At 41.4% G+C, this 21450-nt stretch overlaps 2 protein-coding genes and 1 long non-coding RNA gene across 11 annotated transcripts in view; 1 reads left to right on the forward strand and 2 right to left on the reverse strand.

Annotated features, from left to right (window-relative positions):
* Cfdp1 (craniofacial development protein 1) overlaps window positions 1-829 on the reverse strand; it is a 111073-nt gene extending 110244 nt beyond the window's left edge. Inside the window, exon 1 of one of the 2 annotated variants that reach the window (XM_013366564.4) lies at window positions 605-829. In XM_013366564.4, the coding sequence (XP_013222018.1) occupies window positions 605-668 (64 nt within the window). In that variant the 5' untranslated portion in view covers window positions 669-829. The remainder of the gene's footprint in view (window positions 1-604) is intronic. The other variant, XM_005318435.5, reaches the window with a different exon arrangement.
* On the forward strand, window positions 802-9597 carry LOC110597468 (uncharacterized). Its single transcript, XR_005731481.2, has 2 exons — window positions 802-3173; window positions 3712-9597. It is a non-coding gene; the product is annotated as an uncharacterized LOC110597468 (long non-coding RNA).
* Window positions 5345-20636, reverse strand: Tmem170a (transmembrane protein 170A). 8 transcript variants are annotated; one of them, XM_078032688.1, is made up of 4 exons: window positions 20364-20501; window positions 14378-14450; window positions 11987-12088; window positions 5345-9060 (listed from the first exon to the last, which is right to left on the reverse strand). In XM_078032688.1, exons 2-4 carry the CDS (start codon window positions 14448-14450, stop codon window positions 8930-8932), a joined length of 306 nt encoding a protein of 101 aa, XP_077888814.1. In that variant the 5' UTR covers window positions 20364-20501; the 3' UTR covers window positions 5345-8929. The 8 variants fall into 8 exon arrangements, with proteins under 8 accessions (XP_077888814.1, XP_077888812.1, XP_005318493.1 ...); XM_078032686.1 differs by having other exon boundaries at window positions 11918-12088; XM_078032685.1 differs by lacking the exon at window positions 14378-14450 and adding an exon at window positions 9501-9570 and having other exon boundaries at window positions 8928-9060; window positions 11918-12088; window positions 20364-20636.
* Between the last annotated feature and the right edge of the window lie 814 nt (window positions 20637-21450).

A 21450-nucleotide genomic window follows, 5' to 3' on the forward strand; every position in this document is an offset into this window, starting at 1 on the left:
TTAAAATGGAAACCAGAAGAATAAGCTTGGGGAAGGTGCAGGATGGGGCGCGGGTAAGTTTGCACGGTTAGCTTTATCTTGACCCCATTTAGTATGAGACGCTCATCCAAAAAAAAAAAAAAAAAAAGTTCTTCGACGACAGCAACGAGTAGGCCCTGCAAAGTAGCAAAATGCATCCTCCAGTTAACTTTCTAACTACATCTCTTGTGAAGGTAAAGGTGGACAGATGGACAAAGAGGGAGCTAGCAAATCCCTCAAGATGAAAACAAGCTCGGTCCAGAGGCCTTCGGAAGCCGCGCGTCGTTCTGGGGGCACCGACCGCGTCCCCAGCGCCAGGGCCAGTGTTCACGTGCCGTTTCCCGCGCTGGCTACGAGAGGGGGCGGCAGCCGAAGTCGGCCCATGCGGAGCGGCAGCACCAAACTCACCCACGCGCACGCTTTGGTCCAGCCTGGCCCGCGGACAAGGGTCAAGAGGACCGGGATGCCCGAGACCGCGTGCCACCGGGCCACCGCGGGCACCGCACGACGCCCGCGGGGCCAGGCGTGCCTCACGTGAGGCGCGGGGCGGGGCAATCCGTCTCTCGTCTCAGGTCGCAACGCTCACCCGACGGCACGTAGTCCTCGTCCTCCTCCGAAGTGGAGAAGTCTTCGGAGTCAAATTCCTCCATGTCGCTGCCGCTTGGGGCCAGGCAACCCACAGGACTGCAGCAGCAGCCTCCACCGGAAAAGCTCTAGGGAGTGATCATAGAGCTGCTGCTACTACTGCTACGGAGGCGACGGCGGCAGCAGCACCTTGGGCGGCCCCAGCAGCGTCTGCACATGCGCAGGCAGTGCCACGTGATCGAAAACGACACTTCCGGTTGATGCCTCTGGGCGGGCACGCCGGACTTTGCGGAGCTATGGGCCCGCCCGGACGTGGTGTATGCTGGAACTTGTAGTCTTTGGTGCTGCCTCCCCTCCTAGATGGAATAAATGTGCTTAAAGAAAATTACGTATCTACAAAAAGTACGGTTGACGCTCATTATCTGGGATTTGTATTTTCAAATTCACTTACTCGTTAAGGTTTTTTTCTGGTAAGCCCCAAATCAATAATGCGCGCTTTCTGGGGTTACTCCCGGGCATGCGCAGGGGGAACATTTGGAGTCTGCAGGGATTTAAGTTTCCAGCTGTGATTGAACCAGGCAGAGGCTTCAACTTCTTGGTTCAACTCTCCCTGCTGTAAACAAGAGTCGTTTTCGCAGATCTATCCACTGCCACTTTTAACTGCATTTTTGTGCTTTTTATTGGTCTTTGCGGTTTAAAATAGCCCCAAAGCACAGTGCCGAAGTGCTGTCGGGTGTTCCCAAGCGCAAGAAGGCTGTGATGTGCTTACGGAGAAAATACGGGTGTTAGACCAGCTCGGTTCAGGCGTGAGTTACAGTGCCGTTGGCCGTGAGTTTAAGGTTAATGAATCAACCATCTGGTGTATCAAGAAAAAGGAGAAGGAAATTCGCCGGTCTGTACGTGAGGCCGCTCCAGAAAGCGCTAGATTGACCTCTCTAGTGCGTGATTAAGCCATGGAAAAGATGCAAAAGCGGCTTAATTTGTGGATTCATGAGATGACGACCGACCAAAAAAAAAAAAAAAAAGAGCATAATGGACAGCATTGTTGTGAGACTGAAAGCCAAAGAAATCTACTGTCACGTTACCCAGGGTCAGAGAACTGTGAAGCCCTTCTCGGCCAGCGCCGGCTGGCTCGCCCGGGTCAAGCGGCGCTACGGGGTGAAAAATGTTACCCTCGCAGGAGAGGCGAGTTCTGCAGACCTGGAAGCTGCGGAAGAATTTAAGAAATACTGGCTAAGTGTTATACAGGAGAAAGGTTATGTGGAAGAGCAGGTTTTCAATGTCGATGAGACCGACTTGTTTTACAAGGATGTTGGCAAACGAACCTATGTAACGCAAATGGCCTCTAGAGCCTCTGGCTTTAAGTCATTCCAAGACCATGCAACCTTGCTATTGTGCACCAATGCCAAGGGTGACTTTAAGTGCAAACCCTTAATGGTGTACAGAGCCCAAAATCCACGAGTACTTAAAGGGGAAAACGTGAACCCTATGCCAGTCCATTGGAGGTGGAACTAAAAAAGCATGGATGATGTCTGATTGGTTCCACAATTGCTTCATTCCAGAAGTTGAACACTATCTCCAGGGCAGAAACCTTGCTTTCAAGGTTTTATTAATTTTGGATAATGCTCCAGTCCACTGCCGTGAAGAAGTTGAAAACGCACACCCCAATGTAAAAGTTCTTTTTATGCCTACAAACACTACATCTTTCATCCAATCCCTTAATCAGGGTATAATAAAAGCTTTCAAAGCACATTATACTAAAGAGCTTTACACAAAGGCTTGGGAGTCTCTCAAGGCCAATAAGGAAACCACCATGATGGACTATTGGAAGTCAGTCACTATATGCATCGTTATTAATTATGTTGGCACAGCCTGGGACAGCATCAAGCCAGCTTCTATCAATAACTGTTGGAAAAATGTTTGGCCTGACTGTGTGAAAAATTTGGAAGGCTTTGAAGGTATTACAGAAAATATAAAGAACAGTGTCAGAAACATAATGCACATTGCACAGCAAATAAGCGGAGAAGGCTTTGAGGACATGAAGGAAGATGATGTGGAGGAACTTTTGGCAGAGAAAACAGTAGAACCCACCAATGAAGACCTGGATGAGATGGCGAAACAAGGCACCAGAGTCAGTAGGGATGAGGATGGCAACAGTAGTCAGCCCAAGACTCCAAGAATTCTCCCTCTGACAGCAGCCAAAATAGCGGAATGGAATTCTGCCTTGGAAAAAATTTTTAATGACATGAAGGAGTGTGACCCTATGCTTGATTGCAGCCTCATATTCAAGCGCCTTGCCTCCACTGCATTTGCCCCATACACTGAGATACTTAAAGAAATGAGGCAGAGAGCCAATCAGACAAAGCCAATGGGAGGGACACCTGCCCACCCTGTCAACAAGTGGCGATAGCCCAACTCCTAAGGTAGAACTGCCAGATGTCAAAATGCCACTCTCTTCCTCTTCTGCAGAATAAATTCCACCCAACTCTCCCTTGGTTTTCATGGAGCAAGCCAAGGTTGAGCTTTACACACCATCCACTGCCCTTCCACATCCCGCAGCTCCATTAACAGTAAGCTTTTAATGTTTTTTAAAACTTTAAATGCTTAATCTTTTAATTTTTTCAGGACGTTATTATATTACTGTAGTGTACAGTATGTGTTCACAGTATTGGGTTTACTGTGAGGACTGTACAGTGTGTCAGACTGTTTTCTGTACTATATGTACTGTATGTGTATGACTATGAAAAAGTAGTACAATTTCAGTACAGAAAAGTACATTGTACCAAAATGCTGTAATTGAGATGTCATGTTGTAAAGAAATACTGTGTAGAATTACAGGCAAAAGTATATGTATTAAGTAAGGTGTCTTTGGATAGAAACACACATAAAACAAGGTTACATGCTGGTCATTTGACAAAGGTGTTGTGACCAGCAGCTTATAGCAGTCTAAAACCCTGGAGGAGAAGTTACTGGAGACAACAGTATAAATGTTAACTACTGTCAATAACTAGAATCCGCTATATTCTATGATGCAGACATCCACATGGATCTTTCTTTCAAGTTGACCCATATTATAATACAAACATATAATCTTTATTCTTTTTTCAGATGAAACATTTTAATTATACTCCAATTTTGGGATACAGTAATCAGAAGCAAATGCAGGTGAGACATTGATGACTGCCATGCTATTTGTTCCATACTTTCTAAAAATTGAGAGAGGTTTTTCTCAACTTAAAGTTGCTTCTCACTGATACTCTGGACTGGACTGGATCTATGTCATCCAATCCTTGAGTTATCTAAATCAGGGAATAGATTAGGCATGTGAGTAGAGACATTACAGAAGGCTCTATAACTAGCAAACTTAAAAAAAAAAACAGCCCAATCCATGTATCAAATCAATTTTAGAATATTTTTATCACCCCAAAAAGAAACCCTGCACTCATTAATCATTCCTGTTTTACCTGATCACCACATCTGAACATTCCATGTAAACGGACTCATATAATGTGTGACTGGCTTCTTTTATTTTGAGCCACATCCCTAGCCCTTTTTTATTTTTTTTTTAAATTTTGAGATAGGGTCTCTCAGCAGGTTGCTTACAGCCTCGCTAAATTGCTGAGGCTGGCATTGAACCTGCAATCCTCCTGCCTCAGCCTCCCGACCTGCTGGGATTATAGGCAGGCGCCACTACACCTGGCTCTTAGAACCTGACATTTTCAAAGCTCACCTAGAAGTGTTCAGTCATGAAGCTTTACCTTTTGAGGAATTGCCAAATTGTTTTTCAAAACAGTGGCACCACTTGATATTCATGAGATCCCAATTTCCCCACACCCTTGCCAACACCTTGTGTTTTTGACTGCAGGGTATGCAGTGACAACTGAGTTTTGTTTTTGGCTTGGATCTCACTAATATGTTACTCAAAACCCCTTTTTCAGTTGCCCGGATCACTGGGATTACAGGCACCTACCAATGCCCTGGTTTCTCATTGTAGTTCTTTTTGGAAACTGAAAATTCCTCCCCTGCTGAGTCCTGAATACCCATAATCTCAGGGGCTTCCGGTGGAACTATGTGCATATCCTTTGCTCTGCACTCTAGCTGGCTACTAGAATCATCCTGTTTCTTGAACTGAGTGGCAGTCACGTAAGTATATATATGTAAAAAGTTATCAGGTTACACATTTAAGGTTTTTGTACTCTATTGCCTGTTAAACCTAAATTAAAAAAAAAATTAGAATAGGCAGTCCCCTGCCAGACAATGTACATCTACAATGTCAGCAACTGTAGCAGTCATTTTATGACCATGAGGTAAACTACCCAAATTGGAATAATCCAACTTGCTGAAAATGGCAGAACAGAAATCTGATTTATTATGTCACCAAGGTCATTAAATTAGCCTAATTTGGAGTTTTTCTTCAGGTAGATTTAGTATTGAAATTATTAGCTTTTCACACATTACATCAATATTCATCCATCTCAGCACAGAATCACACAAATATTGGTGGTGATACATGGCTCACAATATGGAATTAATGTATCAAAGGCATGTGTAAATACAATGTAATCACATCTTTGAACAAGAATTTTCCTATAAATTAGTAAAAAGTTGAACATAAAATAAAGTTCAACATATATGTTAAATATTGTTACTAAAAATACCAAAAACTAAAGTCACACAATTTTATTACAAAAGATTAAACTCATTAGCCACTAAATAAGAAATGCAGTTCCAACTCACAGGATTTAAAGTAATTCTTTATTGATAAACGTTTACACTTGAATTAGAAATGTCAGTAGAAAAATAAAATTTAAATAATTTTCTATTGTACAAAGATTTGATCCTTTTGACTGTCGCAGTTAGTGAAATAACCTAATACAAAATGTTATGCTGATTTGGTCACAACCAGCCTTATAGAATGCACAAAAAGAAATGCAAGTTCACAAAAACTTTCTGCGTGTTGATCACTGATGGCACCAAGGCTTCACATTCCAGGAAATGGTTCCTCAGGGACAGGAGGCGTGTGCTGCAGTGTAGTAAGAACTTTATACAAACCAGAGCAGTCAGAAAGGACATTGGAATCAAAAGACAACATACCATGTAAAAACTTAAAAAGACATAAGGAAGGATTTAAAGTTCATTATTTGCATGAACTGTTTCTCACTAGTTTAAACGTTTCATAAAAATTAGTATCCTGCTGCAAAAAAAAAAAAAAGCTAATAGCACAGAGAAAAATCTTTCTCATAATATTCATTAAGCTTTTGTTTATGAACTTAAGTTCACAAAATGCCTTTCCCCCAAAATCCTATTAAAGAATCAGGAAATCAGCTTTAATGGCTGGGGGCTACCTCCCCACATTAAAAAACCGTTGGTGGGGACAGTGGAAGCACAGCTAGGGGAATGGTGGTTACATCTATTTCTAAGAAAGTCAGTTGTTGGCAAAAGTTCTCAAAAAACTATATAAGGTAAAATGTTCAACATAAATGCCAATATTCTTCCATCTGAGCAACCACCTGTAAATAAATCTGTATTTGAGACAAGGAAAAGAGAAAGAAAAAGGAAGGAAAAGAGAAAACCAAAGTGGAATACATTCTTTGTTTAGCATTCAAATAGTTTTTCCCTGAAAACATTTCAAGCTACACAGCACGATCTATACATTTATTCACAGGAAAATGCTTCACATACTGGGGTGGAGGAAACATTTAGCAATTTAAAGATACAACTTATATTTGAAGTTTTTAAAGAATAGATAATCAAATAAGAAACAGATGCCTAAATTTCAAAATGCCTAAATTTTTGTCTTGGCTCTAAAAAAGGAAAAAAGGAAACTAACATTTTAATCATGGATCAATACGTTGAAAAATTAGATTTCAGGGGGAAGGATCCAACTACTGGCCCACATGTTTGTGACATAGCCAAAAGAATGTTTTAGGCAAGAAAAAAGCATTTTTTCAATAGAGATGTTCTAAAACCATTTCCCAAAAGAAGGGATATAATACCCATATTTTTTAAACTGAGGGATATTTTCTAAAATCACAGTTTTTTCAGCTGAAAACTGTAATCTTTAAATATTTGTTGGAAGAAAGATTTGAGCTTATTTTTTTGTAGTACTGAGGACTGAACCCAAGAGTGCTCTACCACTGAGCTACCACCCCAGCCTTTTCACTTATTTGAGACGGGGTCTCATTAAGTTCTCTGGACAGGACCCAGACTTGTGATCCTCTTGCCTTAGCCTCCTGAGTCACTGGGATTACAGGAGTACACCACCATGCCCAGCTTAGATTTGAGTTTCTTGTTGGGGATTTTGAAAGGAAATTTAGCTGCATTCAATTAGTTTTAACAAGCAGTCTAATTTGTTAAAAGAAAATGTCCAGTGAATTTTGTAATTCCTTTATAATTTTTCTCTATGAATTCCACCGGCAAATGTCCTCCTAGCTTCTTCTAATCAGAAGCCAGAGTGCATTTTGTTTTAAATAGAATAGATTCATGTGCATATGACCTCGTGGGTTGTCAGCCTTAATCTCATAATGAAAGTTCTCCTTTAAAAATGTCAGAATTAAGGAGAGGTAGAGGGGGCAGTGATACTAGCCAAATTATATTGTTATATTGTGTGCACACATAGGAATATGTAACAACAAATCCCAATATTATGTACAACTATAATGCACCAAGAAAAATGTGGAAGTAAAGAAAGTCAGGGTTAACTATCAGAAGTTATTTTGAAAACAGGTAACAACATTGATTGTATTCTACACAAACAGTTTAGGTGGTAAGGATCAAATTACTTAATTTTTGTAGTGTTTTTCCTTTTTAAGGTCAAAGTTTTCAGGCCTTTTAATAAAAAAGAAAAGCAGTAGGATAAAAATTAAAATAGCTAAAATTGAGTTTAAAAAACTTGATTTTTAATTCTCTTTAAGGGTATAATTTTCTTGAATAGAAGTGTAAAAGGCAGAATGGGGATAGATCTGAAAATAAAACTTCAGGCACTTAATGGGAGTAGACACTCAAAAATACTGCACAAGTGGCTGAAGAGCCACCACCAGGTAAACACATCAAGACTAAGGAACCAATAACCACCAATGCTATTTTCAGCTGTACTTCTAAAATTGTCTCAAGTGATTAATCCACCCCAGTCACTAAGAAAATCTATAGCAGAATGTTTTAAGTATCTTATTTGTGCCTCAGTGTCCAAAGAATATTCTAAACAATCTTGCTTAAAATTTTCAACTTAGCTGCTTCAGAGGGTATGTAGATTTCTAATTAAACTAAATAAAATAAGCCAAATTAAAAGCAATAAGAGGGCTGGGGTTGTAGCTCAGTGGTAGAGCACTTGCCTAGCATGCGTGAGGCACTGTGTTCCATCCTCAGCACTGCATAAAAAGTATTATGCCCACCCACAATTTAAAACAAAAAGCAATAGGAAAAAGTATAGAAATCCTTTCTTTCTTTCTTTCTTTTTTTTTTTTTTAAAGTGCTAGCCAGGTGTAATGGTGCATTACTGTAGTCCCAGTTTCTCAGGAGGCCCAGGAAGGAGGATCGCTTGAGCACAGGAGTTTGGGGCCAGAACATAACAAACCCTCTTTAAAAAAAAAAAAAAAGAAAAAGAAAAAGAAAAAAGAAAAAGTCAATTAGCTAGCTTCTTTTAATCAATTGTAAAAAAAACAAACGCATATCTCTTAAAATATTAAAAAATCAGAGATCAAGATAGTTATACATAAAACATCACATTCTCATCAGTTATCTACTTTTAACGGTGGAACCAAAGTCACTACTTGAGTTATACTTCAACTTATTTCCTGTTACATTTCACCAAATTTGCTCTCAAAGCTATACTCAACCAAAACCTAGTTGGCTTTACTGTCATGAAGATACAGTGAAAGAAGAGTTTCCCAAATATTAATCAAGATTAGATCAACTAAGTTTTTAATGCAGCTTATTCTGCTCATGTTAAATACACCAATATTGCCCAGTTTCTCTGAAATATGCAACATTCATGAAATATGGATTTTCTCACCAAATATAGTAAGGGATATTCCAGTGTAAGGGAGGCCAACCCAAAGGCACAGTTGGCCTGGTAAGGTATGTGTGTAAAACTTAATCTACAAAAAAGAGGCCAAGAAACTGGTTTTGTCTTGGTTGAGAATGATAGGAGTCCAAAAAGGTCTTCAATGGCTACAGCTTCAAACTGAAGAAATATCTGATATGTTCTTCACATTCCTGTTGAACCAAGTTGCTTCCACTTGAAGAAATAAAACACACTACACTCCATCATGTATTCTCTGAGGATTCTAGAAAACTTAGGTTGGACATCACAGCATAAGGGTGTATGCTATAGAGTAGCTAAAATCCGTAAAAAGGAGACCACCACCACACAGAATGTCTGTCCAGTGCCCAAGGTCAAGGCTTCAAATGGTATCATCTCCTTCCCTGCTGCTCGGTAAACTCCAGCAATTGCTGCACCTGGTTCAAAAATTCAAGTATATTGAAGAAAAAAAATGAGGTCAACAAAATTGTGAAACTTAACACTTAAAATTCTACTCTAAGTAGAATGTTCCAGATTTTTTTACTTTAAAATTTAAATACTATAGAAATGTCTTGTTTCCCCTATTCTTTCTGCTGATCACCTAAGGTTTTGTTGTGGTTTGTTTATTTCAAGGCAAGGTCTCTCTATGTTGCCTAGGCTGGCCTCAAACTTGCAATTCTTCTGCCTCAGTCCCCCAAGATTATTCTAGTTAAGTATTCTTTATATGGTTTGCAAATCACTGACCTGTGATTTTAGATATAGACTCCATAAAACTCAGAGTCTCCTAGATTTACTGAGTAGAATAATCTGGAAGTAATAAGATCACAAAGAGCAATTCCTTGGGCTGGGGATGTGGCTCAAGCGGTAGCGCGCTCACCTGGCATGCGTGCGGCCCGGGTTTGATCCCCAGCACCACATACCAACAAAGATGTTGTGTCCGCCGAGAACTAAAAAATAAAAAATGTTGGAAATTCTCTCTCTCTCTCCTCTCCTCTCACTCTCTCTTAAAAAAAAAAAAAAAAGAGCAATTCCTTCATGACCTTGACTGTGAACTCAAAAACATCTCTTTATTCCTGTGCCAATTAGCCCCATGCCCAGCATTGAAGAGGTACGAAATAAATGATAATCTTCTAAGTGAGACTAAGTAAGAAATGTTCAGGCCACAGGACATGCCTGCTCTACCTTGTTATATTCAGGGTTCCCTTCAAGAAGGGGAAGAGGAGAGAGTAATGGGATGGTAAAGGAAGAAAGGAGGACTTAGTCTAAGCCACAAGTTCTTAATTCAAAGGGTACATAAAAACAGAGATACTTAAGGGTTCTGTTTTAGCCTCATGCTATTAACTTTCCTATGCTAGTCACTGTAACTGCCTAGAAATTGAGAACACAAAACAAAAAACAACCGACGTGATTCTGCAATCTGCATTTGGGGTAAAATTGGGAGTTCATAATGTATGAAATATGATATGTCAAGAGCTTTGTAATGTTGTGAACAACCAATAAAAAAAAAGGGGGGGAAACTATTTAAAAAAAAAAAAAAGAACTGGCTTTCTTTGGGGGTGATGAAAATATCCTGAAATTAGATCAAAGGGACATCTGTAGGACTTTGTAAATGTCCTAAAACCACTGAGCTGCACTTTGAAATGGCTAAAAGGGTAAATTTTATCTTTAAAAAAAAAATGAAAAAACAAAACAAAAAAACCACCTGTATCTACCCAGATACACACACACACATATATATGAACAAGAATAAAGAAGAGTAATTAGCCAAAGTTGGTTTTCTTGAACATTCGACACTCTAAAATGCCTACATACACTGGCATTGTCACTAATGTCTGAAAGCACATCTCACTGGGACTCTTTGTGACGTAAGCTTAAACTACTTGAAATGGGTCCTAAAGTGGTATGTATTTATTTTTATTTTTTTAAACCAGGGATTGAACCACTGAGCCACACATTCCCACTCTTTTTTATTTTTTATTTAGATATAGGGTCTTGCTAAATTCTGAGGCTGCCTTTGAACTCGTGATTCCCCTACCTCAGCTTCCTGAGTTGCTGGGATTACAGGCATGCGCCACCATGCCCAGCCCTAAAGTGGGATTTAGATGATGGAGGGCAGAAAGGAAAAAGCCCACCAGAGAAAACAGCAAATGGGGAGGGAATAAACTCCACCCTAATGCCTAAAGATAGAAATAAACACAGCATTTATACATAATCACTGAAGAGTAGGCATCAGTTTAGGTGCTTCATTGTGTGCACTATCTCGTTCAGTCATCACCCAGGCTGTAAAACGGATATATATATATATATTTGGTACCAGGGAATAAACCCAGAGGTGCTTAACAATTAAGCCACATCCCAGCCATTTTTATTATTGTTTTTGGTACCATGCCAGGGTCTCAATAAGTTGCCAAGGCTGGCTTTGAACATGTGATCCTCCTGCCTTAGCCTCACCAGTTGCTGGGATTACAGGTGTGCACCACCATGCCTGGCAGTATTATCCCTATTTTACTGATGAGAAAACTGAAGCTGGTGCCTGGGGCCAGTAATCAAGTGTAGAAACTGGAGCAGAGGTCTCTGCAACTGCAGGAGGTGATGCCATCAACAGAAATTGGGTCACACTGTCTCAAAACAAAAAACAAAACAAAAACCCTTAAGTCAAAGAGACCAAGGAAATTTCTGCTTAAAGCTCAAGGCTTAAATTCACAGTGAAAAAACTAAAGTGACAAATTTATGGGACTATTAAGTGTCTGTGTTCTATGAATGTATTTATGTTTACATGTATACCTAAGAAAAAAAATGCAAACTGTGGTGGTTATTATTAATATATATCATAATTTTTTATTTTGCTTCCTTATAGTTTGCGTTTTATATAAAACATGTTTATATGCTATTGTGAGCTTAAAAATAATTTAAACTTATTATTCTCACCATTGTAATTGTGTCCTATGACATGAGCCAAAAGCCAAAGAGCAAAACAAAAACAAAAAGCAGGTTTAAAAATACAATTATTTTAAAAATAACATCCATGTTTCTCCAGTTATTTTTGAGAAAGTTCTAAGGGGCAGGGGGAAAGGAAATAAACAGAACACAAATCAGGTACTTCTCAGGAAGTCAAAGATTAGCCAAACAAAGGGGGTTTGGGAGTAAGAAAAAACAATACATTAAGGAATAGGACCTAAGATTAAAAAACACATTTTATTATTTATCCTACTCAGATGTTTCTAAAACAAGTCCTGAAATTAACTGACTTATCACATTAAACGTTTTTGACTGGTATTTTAATGTCTGACATACTTGTCAAGATTCCAGCAGTAATTGGTCCCACGATGCCCATCAACAGGATGCTTACAGACATGAACCTACCATATTTGTGATGTCTGAGGGTGAAGAGGGCCAGTAATCCAGCGGGGACATGAAAGAAGAGGGAGGACACCAATGCCCACAGGAACACACCATACCACATCTCTGCGAGAAAAGAGAAAGGCAAGCTGCAAATCACTCACCTTCCCAGTTAACTTCATTTTCAAAATCATTTAGCTGCACTATAGGTTGGTTCATCAGTCCTATGTCCAAATACTGATGGTTTCAGCAGGTTCAGCAAATGACCACTCCCAGGCCACCACCTGTTTTTTGTGCTTAAGGACTTATCTGAATCCACTAGAAGATTATAAACATAAAAACTTCTTTAAACCTACGTCTGTTCACTTAAGTATTGTCTATGACAGTTTCCAGCTTCAAGGGCAAAGCTGATGTTATGGTTTGGATATGAGATTCCCCGAAAAAGCTCCAGTGTTAATGTTAACATAGGAATGTTTAGAGGTGGACTGATAAGATTGTGAGGACTGTACCTGAATCAGTCCATTCTAGTTTGAATGGTCTGTCTGGGTGTTAACCATAGCCAGGTGGGGTGTGGCTGGAGGAGGTGGGTTACTGGGGAGCACCTGGAAGGGTCTATCTTCCTTGCAGCGACCGCTCTCCCTTCCTGACCTGCCCTGAGCTGAGCAGTGTTTCTCTGACAGGCCCTTCAGCCATGATGTACTTCTGCCTCACCTTGGTCCCAGAGCAAAGGACTCAGCCAACCACAAACTAAACCTCTAGAACCCCTTAGCCAAAATAAACTTTTCCTCCTCTTAAGTTGTAAGATATTTTGGTCATAGTGACAAAAAAACTAACATATCTGACACAGGAACAGAGATCACATGGCCTACAAAGCCTAAAGTATTTATTTTCTAGCTCTTTACAGAAAATATTGACCAACCCCCATAAGTTACCTACAGCCTCAAACTGAAACAATAAGCATCTAGATCTGTAAAAAAAATCCAAATAATTTTCCAACTATGTGAAGCACAAGACTGAGTACCAAACTGAATAGACTAACATGCAGCAGATGCCTGTTGCCCTTTCCTGTCTTTGATTATCTAGTCTTCTAAAATGGAAAAGCTATTCCAGTATATTCATGCAACAGTCTCTTAAAGAGAATGCAGTAAATATCAAGCCATCACCTGCTATTAGGATATCAAAGCTCTTTCTTTCTTTCTTTGTACCGGGGATTGAACCCAAGAGTGCTTAATCACTGAGCCATATCCCCAGCCCTTTTTATTATTATTATTATTATTATTATTATTTTGGTACTGTGACAGGTCTCACTAAGTTGCTGAGGCTGGCTTTAAACTTACAATCATCCTGTCTCAGTCTCCCAAGCCACTGGGATTACAGGCATGCACCACTGCACCCTACAGGATATCAAAGCTTTTTAAGCTGTAAAATAAACACCAGAAAATGTTTGTCTTGAAGAAAATGGCAGGTAAGAGATAAGGCAGGTTAGAAGAGCTAGTTCCTAAGAAGAGACTCTACCCACTCTTAAGATGACTGAAAATGAGCACTCTCTCCCACCCCTTTTTGGTGCTGGGGATTGAACCCAGCATGATAAGCACACACTCTACCACTGAGTTATGAGCTACACCCCAAGCCAACATTAAAATATTTGATCACCGACCACGTTTAAAAAAAACTGTATCAACTAGTCATGGTGGTACATGCCTGTAATCCCAGTGGCTCAGGAGGCTAAGGCAGGAGAATCATGATTTCAAAACCAGCTTCAGCAACTTAGTGAGGCCCTAAATAACTAAGCAAGACCCTGTCTCTAAATAAAATATTTAAAAAGAGCTGAGAATGTGGCTCAGTGGTTAAGCACTCCTGGGTTCAAGCCACAGTACCAAAAAAAAAAAAAAACCCTACATCAGGTCCCTTAGAAAATAGACTAGCTATCCTCATGAGCTATCCAAAAGAGAGAATGAAGGTAGCACATTAGCTAAAACTCAATATTCACCGTTAGGCTGGGGCAGGGAAGTAGCAGGCAAAGGTAGAGATCAGTGCTCAGCTTAACCCAGCAGGGTTTTTCCACCAGGTACCACTGCCATGTCCACTGGATAACTTTGTTGGGGTGGGAGGTGCTGTGCTGTGCTTTGTAGGAACATGGAACAGCATCTCTGACAAGAAGCAGCACTCCCCCCACAGAAGTGACACTGAAAATATATTTAGACATTGACAAATGTCTACAAGGAGGCAAAATTGTCCTGATTAAAAACTAGTAGCTTGCTGGGTGGCCCAATGGCACACACCTATAATCCCAGTGACTTGGGAGGCTGAAGCAGGAAGATTCTAAGTTTGAGGTCAGCCTCAACAACTTAGCGTGACCCTCTCAAAATAATTGGCCTTGGGGCTGGGGCTGTAGCTCAGTGGCAGAGGGCTTACCTTGCAAGTGTGAGGCACTGGGTTCAATCCTCAGCACCACATAAAAATAAACAAATAAAGGCATGCTGTCCATCTACAATTACAAAAAAATTTTTTTAAATAAATAACTGGCCTATTTTAGTTATTTGCAAATTCTATTAAAAACACATTTAAATCATGCAATATGGACTATAAATACTCATACCCCAAGCTTAAAAATTTTAAGTACATATTATATAGAAATAAAAATAGTAGCTCTGTGTCCCAGAGTTTAATCACCAGTACTAAATAAATACATATCTGATAGGATTGTGGCCTTATAAGAAGAGATCCCAATCTCCAAGAAGAGAGATGATCCTAGTCTCTCTTTCTCTCCCTCCCTCCCTCCCTCTCCCCCATCTCTCTCTCTCTCTCTCTCTCTCTCTCTCTCTCTCTCTCTCTCTCTCTCTCTCTCCTGCCATGTGGAGATACAGCAACAAGGCAGCCACCTGCAAGCAGGAAATCAGTCCTCACCAGAACATGACAATGGTGGCATCATGATCTCAGACTTCCAGCCTCCAGAACTAAGAAAATAAATGTCAGGGGCTGGAGATGTGGCTCAAGCGGTAGCGTGCTCGCCTGGCATGCATGCAACCTGGGTTCGATCCTCAGCACCACATACAAATAAAGATGTTGTGTCCACCGAAAAACAAATAAATAAATATTAAAAAAAAATAAAATAAAAAAAATAAAGATGTTGTGTCCACCGAAAACTAAAAAATAAATATTAAAATTCTCTCTCTCTTTAAAAAAAAAAAGAAAAGAAATGTCTATTGTTTAAGCAATTTATTGTATTTGTTTTGTTAACACCACCAGGAGCTAAAACACCATTCCCACCTCCCCTGGAGCATGGCACCTGCCAAGCAGACCTACCAGACCCACACCTCAACTCCTCTGAGAGCTTAATAGCCAATTTGTGAACAGTTTACAGCAGGTCGGCGCTTCCCCAAGTTTCAGAAGGGGGAAGCATACTGCTCCCCTACAGCCCTAAGCCACATCCACCGGCTACTTCAGTGCCTACATATTTTATATAGTACCACTTAAGTCACTTCAACTAGAAAAAAAATGTTTTATTAGATGAGTAGTACAGTTTACAAAAGCACTTTTCTGATGGATGGGATTTTTACAGGACTCTTAACAGCAAAAGCAAAGCTGGATCTATAAAATGCTTTTTTAAAACCTAAGTGATTTCCCTTTAATCTACTGCACCTTAATTTTCCATCTATTTAATAGCTATTTATTGATTGCCATGTAGCACTTTTATCTCCCTGGCTCAATAGACTGTCAAAAATATTTTTCTACATATCTTACAGTATTTCCTTGTTCACTGCTTCAAATCAAGCACATTATCTTCAGTTCTGTTTACCTTGGCAACTATGTTAGTCTATTCTGTGCTGCTCTAACAGAAATGTTTTGGCTCACAGTTCTGGAAGCTGAGAAGTTTAAGACTGGGAGGCTACATCTTAAGAGTCAAGCATGGTGGCACACCCCTTTAATTCTAGCAACCTGGGAAGAGCAGGAAGGCAAATTTGAGGCGAGTCTCAGCAACTTAGACCCTGCCTTAAAATTGTAAAAAAGGGCTGGGGCTATAGCTCAGTGGTACAATACCGCTGGGTTCCATCCCTAGTACAAAAAAGAGAGGGGGGGGGGAGGAGCTACACTTGGTGAGCGCATCCATGCATGTAACACTGCAGAAGTGTCAAAATGAGGGGAAAAGACATGGAGAGAGTGCAAGAGAGCCAAACCTGCCAGGTGTGGTGGCACACTGTAATCCTTTCAACACAGAAGGCAGAGACAGGAGAATTCCAAGTTCAAGGCCAGCTTCAGAAACTTAGAGAGGACCTAAACAATTTAGTAAGACCCTGTCGCAAAGAAAAAATAAAAAAGGTCTGGGAATGTGGCTCAATGGTTAAGTGCCCATGGGTTCAATCAATCCCTGTTACCAAAAAAATTAGAAAATAAAATAAAAAGGACTAGGGATAGCTCAGTGGTATAGTGTCCCTGGGTTTAATACTCAGTACCAAATAAAGATTATAGACCTACGCCACCACACCCGGCTTAAAGTCAGAGTTCTAAGCACACCACAACAGTCCTGGGGATGACAGTCCTATCGGATCCCCCAACTCCTGGAGTCAGATTGCCTTGAGGCTCATCACCCAGCAACCTGCACCTCTCCACTGTCCACTGGGAGACTCTTCTTTCTTTTTTTAATATAACTCTTCTTTCTTTTTTTAATATTTCTTCCTTTTTCAAAAATATTTTTTAGTTGTAGATGGACACAATACCTTTATTTATTTATTTTTATGTGGTGCTGAGGAGCATACCCAGTACCTCACATGTGCCAGGCAAGTGGTCTACCACTGAGCCACAACCCCAGCCCTGGGAGACCCCTCTCTTTACAAATCCCACCTACCTACAAGGAGTATGCCTGTTCCATTCCCTCCTCTCTAACAACTTGCCTTTGGGACTCTCACTACCAACTGAGGTCTGTCACCTCTCTCCTGACACTGCTGCCAGCCTGCCCACTTACCACTGGCCTTCCTCACCCCAGGGGTCTCTTGACCCTGATCTGGCCTTCCATCTTTTCTCTACACAAAGCCAGTCAGTCATTGTTATTGGAGTCAAGGTTTCTTGTAGGGGTGATGAACATATTTTCAAACTGTGGTGATAGTCATACAATTCTGAAATATACTAAAACCCACTGGATAATACATTAAAAAAAAAAAAAAAAAAAAGCAAGTCAGATCATCCCTCCTTCCTCCTCAAGTACTGCAAGACTGCCTTCCAGGATCTGATCTCATCTCCTCCTTTCTTCCTTACCCCATATTCCACTCAGGGACCCTGAATGTCTCCTAGTTTACTCAGAAGCCCAGGTTTAGAAAAACTGACTGAGTTCACCTACTTGTTTGACCTGAAACATAAGGTCTGAAAAAGGAACACAGGGCCAGCTGAAAGGAGCCTCTAAATCTGGAGCCCTCTTGCCTACACTTTCCTGTTTTCCTCGATTCCTTCAGATCTCTGCTCCAATGTCACTATCAAGGCCATCCTGCTCACCTGATGTAAAATAGCAGTCCATAGCCCCTTACACACACATAAGGGACTAGGGACTGCTATTTTCCATGCACCCATTACACCAAGCATAACAGCTAAGGGTGAGACACAGCCAGGAGGGTATGTGCTTACCACCACATTCTGATCACCTAACTTGAAGTCAAAGGGCTACACCTCATACATGTACTCAGCCAAATGTAAGAATGACTCCTGGTTATCAATTCCTTCAAGTTACATGTCCATGGCAGCAATGGTAAACTCAAGAACATGTTGCAGTTTAATATTTTCAGAACCATTTCTGAGAGCAAAACAATTTTCATTGCTACAGATTCTTTACTATGATGTAACTATCATCCCAGATCCCTTAACTCAATCTTTTCTTAAAGGGAACTAAAAGCCAGACAGACTAGATAGGACATTCCAAAGTATCACCCACATATGACATTTAATTATGAAAGGATTAAGGTATCCTTAGGTGGAGCGATTTGACAAACACCATCTTCACCAAATGGTCAAAGTTATCATTATCAATAAAGGTACACACTTACATTATCACCTGAAATGATACTCTAACAAGTGCAAAATATCACATCTATTGGAACATTCTGATAAAAAATGTTTAATCAATTCATGAAGAAAAATCAAAGAGCTGGGCGCAGTGGTGCATGCTGTAATCCCAGCAGCTCTGTAAATTGAGGCAGGAGGATCATGAGTTCAAAGCCTAACTCAGCAAAACTGAGGGGCTAAGCAATTCGGTGAGACCCTATCTCTAAAGAAAATACAAAATAGGGCTGGGGATGTGGCTTAGTGGTCGAGTACCCCTGAGTTCAATCCCCAGTACCAAAAAAAAAAAAAAAAGAAAGAAAGAAAGAAAAATCAACAAACCTAGAATGTTAGACATTCTACACAATTAGCTTAGACTGTTCAAGACAGTCTAAATGCAATGGGTGAACCTTGTTCAGATCCACCCAAAAAGAAGGGGGGACCATTTGATCAATTGAGGGGAGATTTAAATAAGGCCTATTTGATCACTGTTAAATATCTTAGGAGTGATATAAATTTTGTAGCTATGAAAGAAAATCCCTTGTGTTAGCAGCTACATTCTAATGTATCAGACATTAAGTGCCATGAATTCTGCAACTTCTTTTGAAAGGGCTCTGGAGGAAGTTAAAACATGAGTATGCATATATATTTATAGAAAAAATCTAAAAGTCATGCACCCCCATGTTTTAATTAGTGATGGATCAAATATATGATGGTGGTCTCATAAAATTATAACATAGCTTAAGTATGTAGTAGACTATACCATTCAGAGTTGTGAAGTACACTAATATTCACAAAACAAAAATGCTTAATGAAAAGAGAAAAACTAGGGAATGGACAAATTATATTGTCATATTGTGTGCATGTACAAATATGTAACAAATCCCACCATTATGTACAACTATAATGCACCAATAAAAATGTGGAAAAAATTAAATTTTAAAAAAGAACTGCTTGGCTGGGGTTGTGGCTCAGCAGTAGAGCGCTTGCCTAGCATGGGGGAGGCCCTGGGTTTGATCCCCAACACCACATAAAAATAAATAAAGATATTGTGTCCAACTACAACTAAAAAATAAATATTAAAAAAAAAGAACTGCTTAACAAGCCCCAGTTGTTAAATGGTGCATGACTGTATCACTGAATCCTAGCATATGAGTAACTGCTATACTATTCTTTCAATTTTTCAGGAGGTTTGAAATTTCCCAAGTAAAGTTGGGGGAAGGGGAAAGAATAAGGAAAGAAAACCAGACTAACCTAGTCATGGTAGTGCATAAATGTTTCAGGTTTTGGACAGGGTCTCCAGAATGTTGTGTATTTTTTTTTCCGGTGTCAGCTGTGCTCTTAATACTTTTTGAAACCACTTGAGCTGCCAGATTCGCATTTTAGGCATGATTACAAACCATCTTCATTCACCCCCCAACACAGATTACCATCATCTTGTCTGCTACTTCACCAACCTGTGAGAGAACAGCGCTAGACATGTGATACACAGCAAGTCCCAGGTGTCCACTGAATGGTGCCTGCCAGTGGCTGCCCAGTGGATGACAAATCACAGGTGCCTTGTTTAAGACTGCAGTCCGTCCGCCTTCCCTCTGCACTGTCTCAGGCCCAGTTCTTTGTTTACTGGGTCAGTCAACCGCCAGAGAAGCCCCAACTCCCCCTTCAATCGCCACTCGTCTGTCTTCTGGCCTTTGAAGGTCCAATACAAGTAACTATGCCCGCCTCTCGAAGTCTTTATTAATCTTCCTAAAGGAGGTAATTCCTCATCTCTAAGCACTGACCATTCTATTTTGTATTACAACTTGGAAAACCCCACCAGGCCGAGCAGAAGGTCAGATGGGGGTAAGAGGAGTCAAAAAGACTCTGGGTCAAAGACGCACAAGGCGTGGTGGGAGAACCGGCAACAGGTCTCAGAAAGTGACTCCAGGAAGACCAGCTGGAAAAGGGGTGGGTCTGGACCGGGTGCCAGCGATCAGCAGCCGGGCTCCTGGAGCAGAGGGGCTGAGCTACAGGCTACAGACAAAGGAGGGGTGGGTTCTGACCGCTGCTCGGCCAGGCCGACGCGATCCAGCCAGGGTCCCCGCGACAGGCGGCCAGGCGCCATTCCGCGCCGCCAACGAGCCGGGCGCGACTCTGAAGCAGGCGCGTTCAAAACTGCAAAACCCAAGACCGGCCCCTCCTGCCTCCGGGTCCACCTGCGGCCGCTCCCTCCAACTTCGGCCACCGCGCTGCCACCGGGTAGCGGGGCCCCGGGGAGCTGCGGGGACGTGGCCGGAGACGTGGATCCGGGAGCCTGAACCCAGCTCTGGGAGAGTAGTCGCAGCCCACCGGCCGGACGCACAGTGCGCAGGCGCGGGGCGGGGCGGGGCCGTACCTGGGAAAGAGCAGAGAGAAGTGGAGTTGGGGCACAGGGTCCCGTTGCCCACCCGCGGCACGAGCTTCAGGCTGAGGATCTGCTGCAGGAGTCCGGCCGAGCCCCCGCTGCCGCCGCTCCCCTCGCGCTCCATCCCGCCGCCATACACCGCATAAAGATGAGGGGAGAGCGCCCGAAGTGCTGCACAGCCTAACTCCCCGCACCTCAGCCGACTCAGCGTCACCTTCGGTCGAGGCCCTCTTCCCCCCACCCCTCCTTAACGGCGTGGCCAAGAGATAGTTCTTCCTTCCAATCACAGGGCGCCGCCAGATGGAAGGGGCGGGGTGAAAGTTCTCTCCGCCTTTGACGTTGCGTACGGCTCGCCAAGAACTATTCCCCCGCGGGTGACGCCCCCTACTGGAGAATCTCCTGCTCCTTCGGGGCAGGCTGGCCTCTGCTCTTCTCTACAGCGCCACCTATAAAAAAAATAGGCCAATTGCATACGTCCTATAAGACAAAAGATGGAAATTTAAAAGGGGTCTGACAGTAATCATAACAAATTTGTTGATCTTAGCAACTGTTGTTCTAGCTAGTACTGGATCCAAATATCTATGAGGTTCTTTCTTTTTTTTTGCGGTAATGAAGATTGAACCCAGAGAGTGGTGTCCTACCACTGAGCCATATCCCTATCTATTTTTACTTATTTTATATTTTATTTATTTTTATGTGGTGCTGAGGATCGAACCCAGTGCCTCATACATGCTAGGCGAGCACTCTACCACTGAGCCACAACCCCAGCCTTGTTTTTTATTTTGACTCAGGGTCTCTCTAAGTTGCAGAGGGTGGCCTGGAACTTGCCATCCTTCTGCCTCAGCCTTCCCTTATGAAGCTTTTTTGAAAAGAACATGAAAGTTCTGTAAAGCTAACTACGGGAGAAAGATTCCATTCAAAGACCTGTGTGGGAATGGGAAGGGAGACTGTGGATATATGTGGTAAAGTTTTTAAGTGAAGTGAAAATTTAAGAGAGATTCCAATTCAATACTGCGAAATTGTATCATTTCCCTTCAGAAATGTTTAAATTAAAATTTAAAAATCAAGACAAGGAATA

The sequence above is a fragment of the Ictidomys tridecemlineatus genome, chromosome 15 (assembly GCF_052094955.1).
Source record: "Ictidomys tridecemlineatus isolate mIctTri1 chromosome 15, mIctTri1.hap1, whole genome shotgun sequence".
Lineage (NCBI taxonomy): Eukaryota > Metazoa > Chordata > Mammalia > Rodentia > Sciuridae > Ictidomys > Ictidomys tridecemlineatus.

Coding starts and splice junctions, on each gene's coding strand:
- Tmem170a (XM_005318436.5), bottom strand. CDS start 20,496: ATGGAGCGCGAGGGGAGCGGCGGCAGCGGGGGCTCGGCCGGACTCCTG. Junction 12,089..20,363: donor TTCTCTCTGCTCTTTCCCAG/GTACGGCCCCGC, acceptor CTTTTCTCGCAG/AGATGTGGTATGGTGTGTTC. Junction 9,061..11,917: donor TACTGCTGGAATCTTGACAA/GTATGTCAGACA, acceptor TTTTTGAACCAG/GTGCAGCAATTGCTGGAGTT.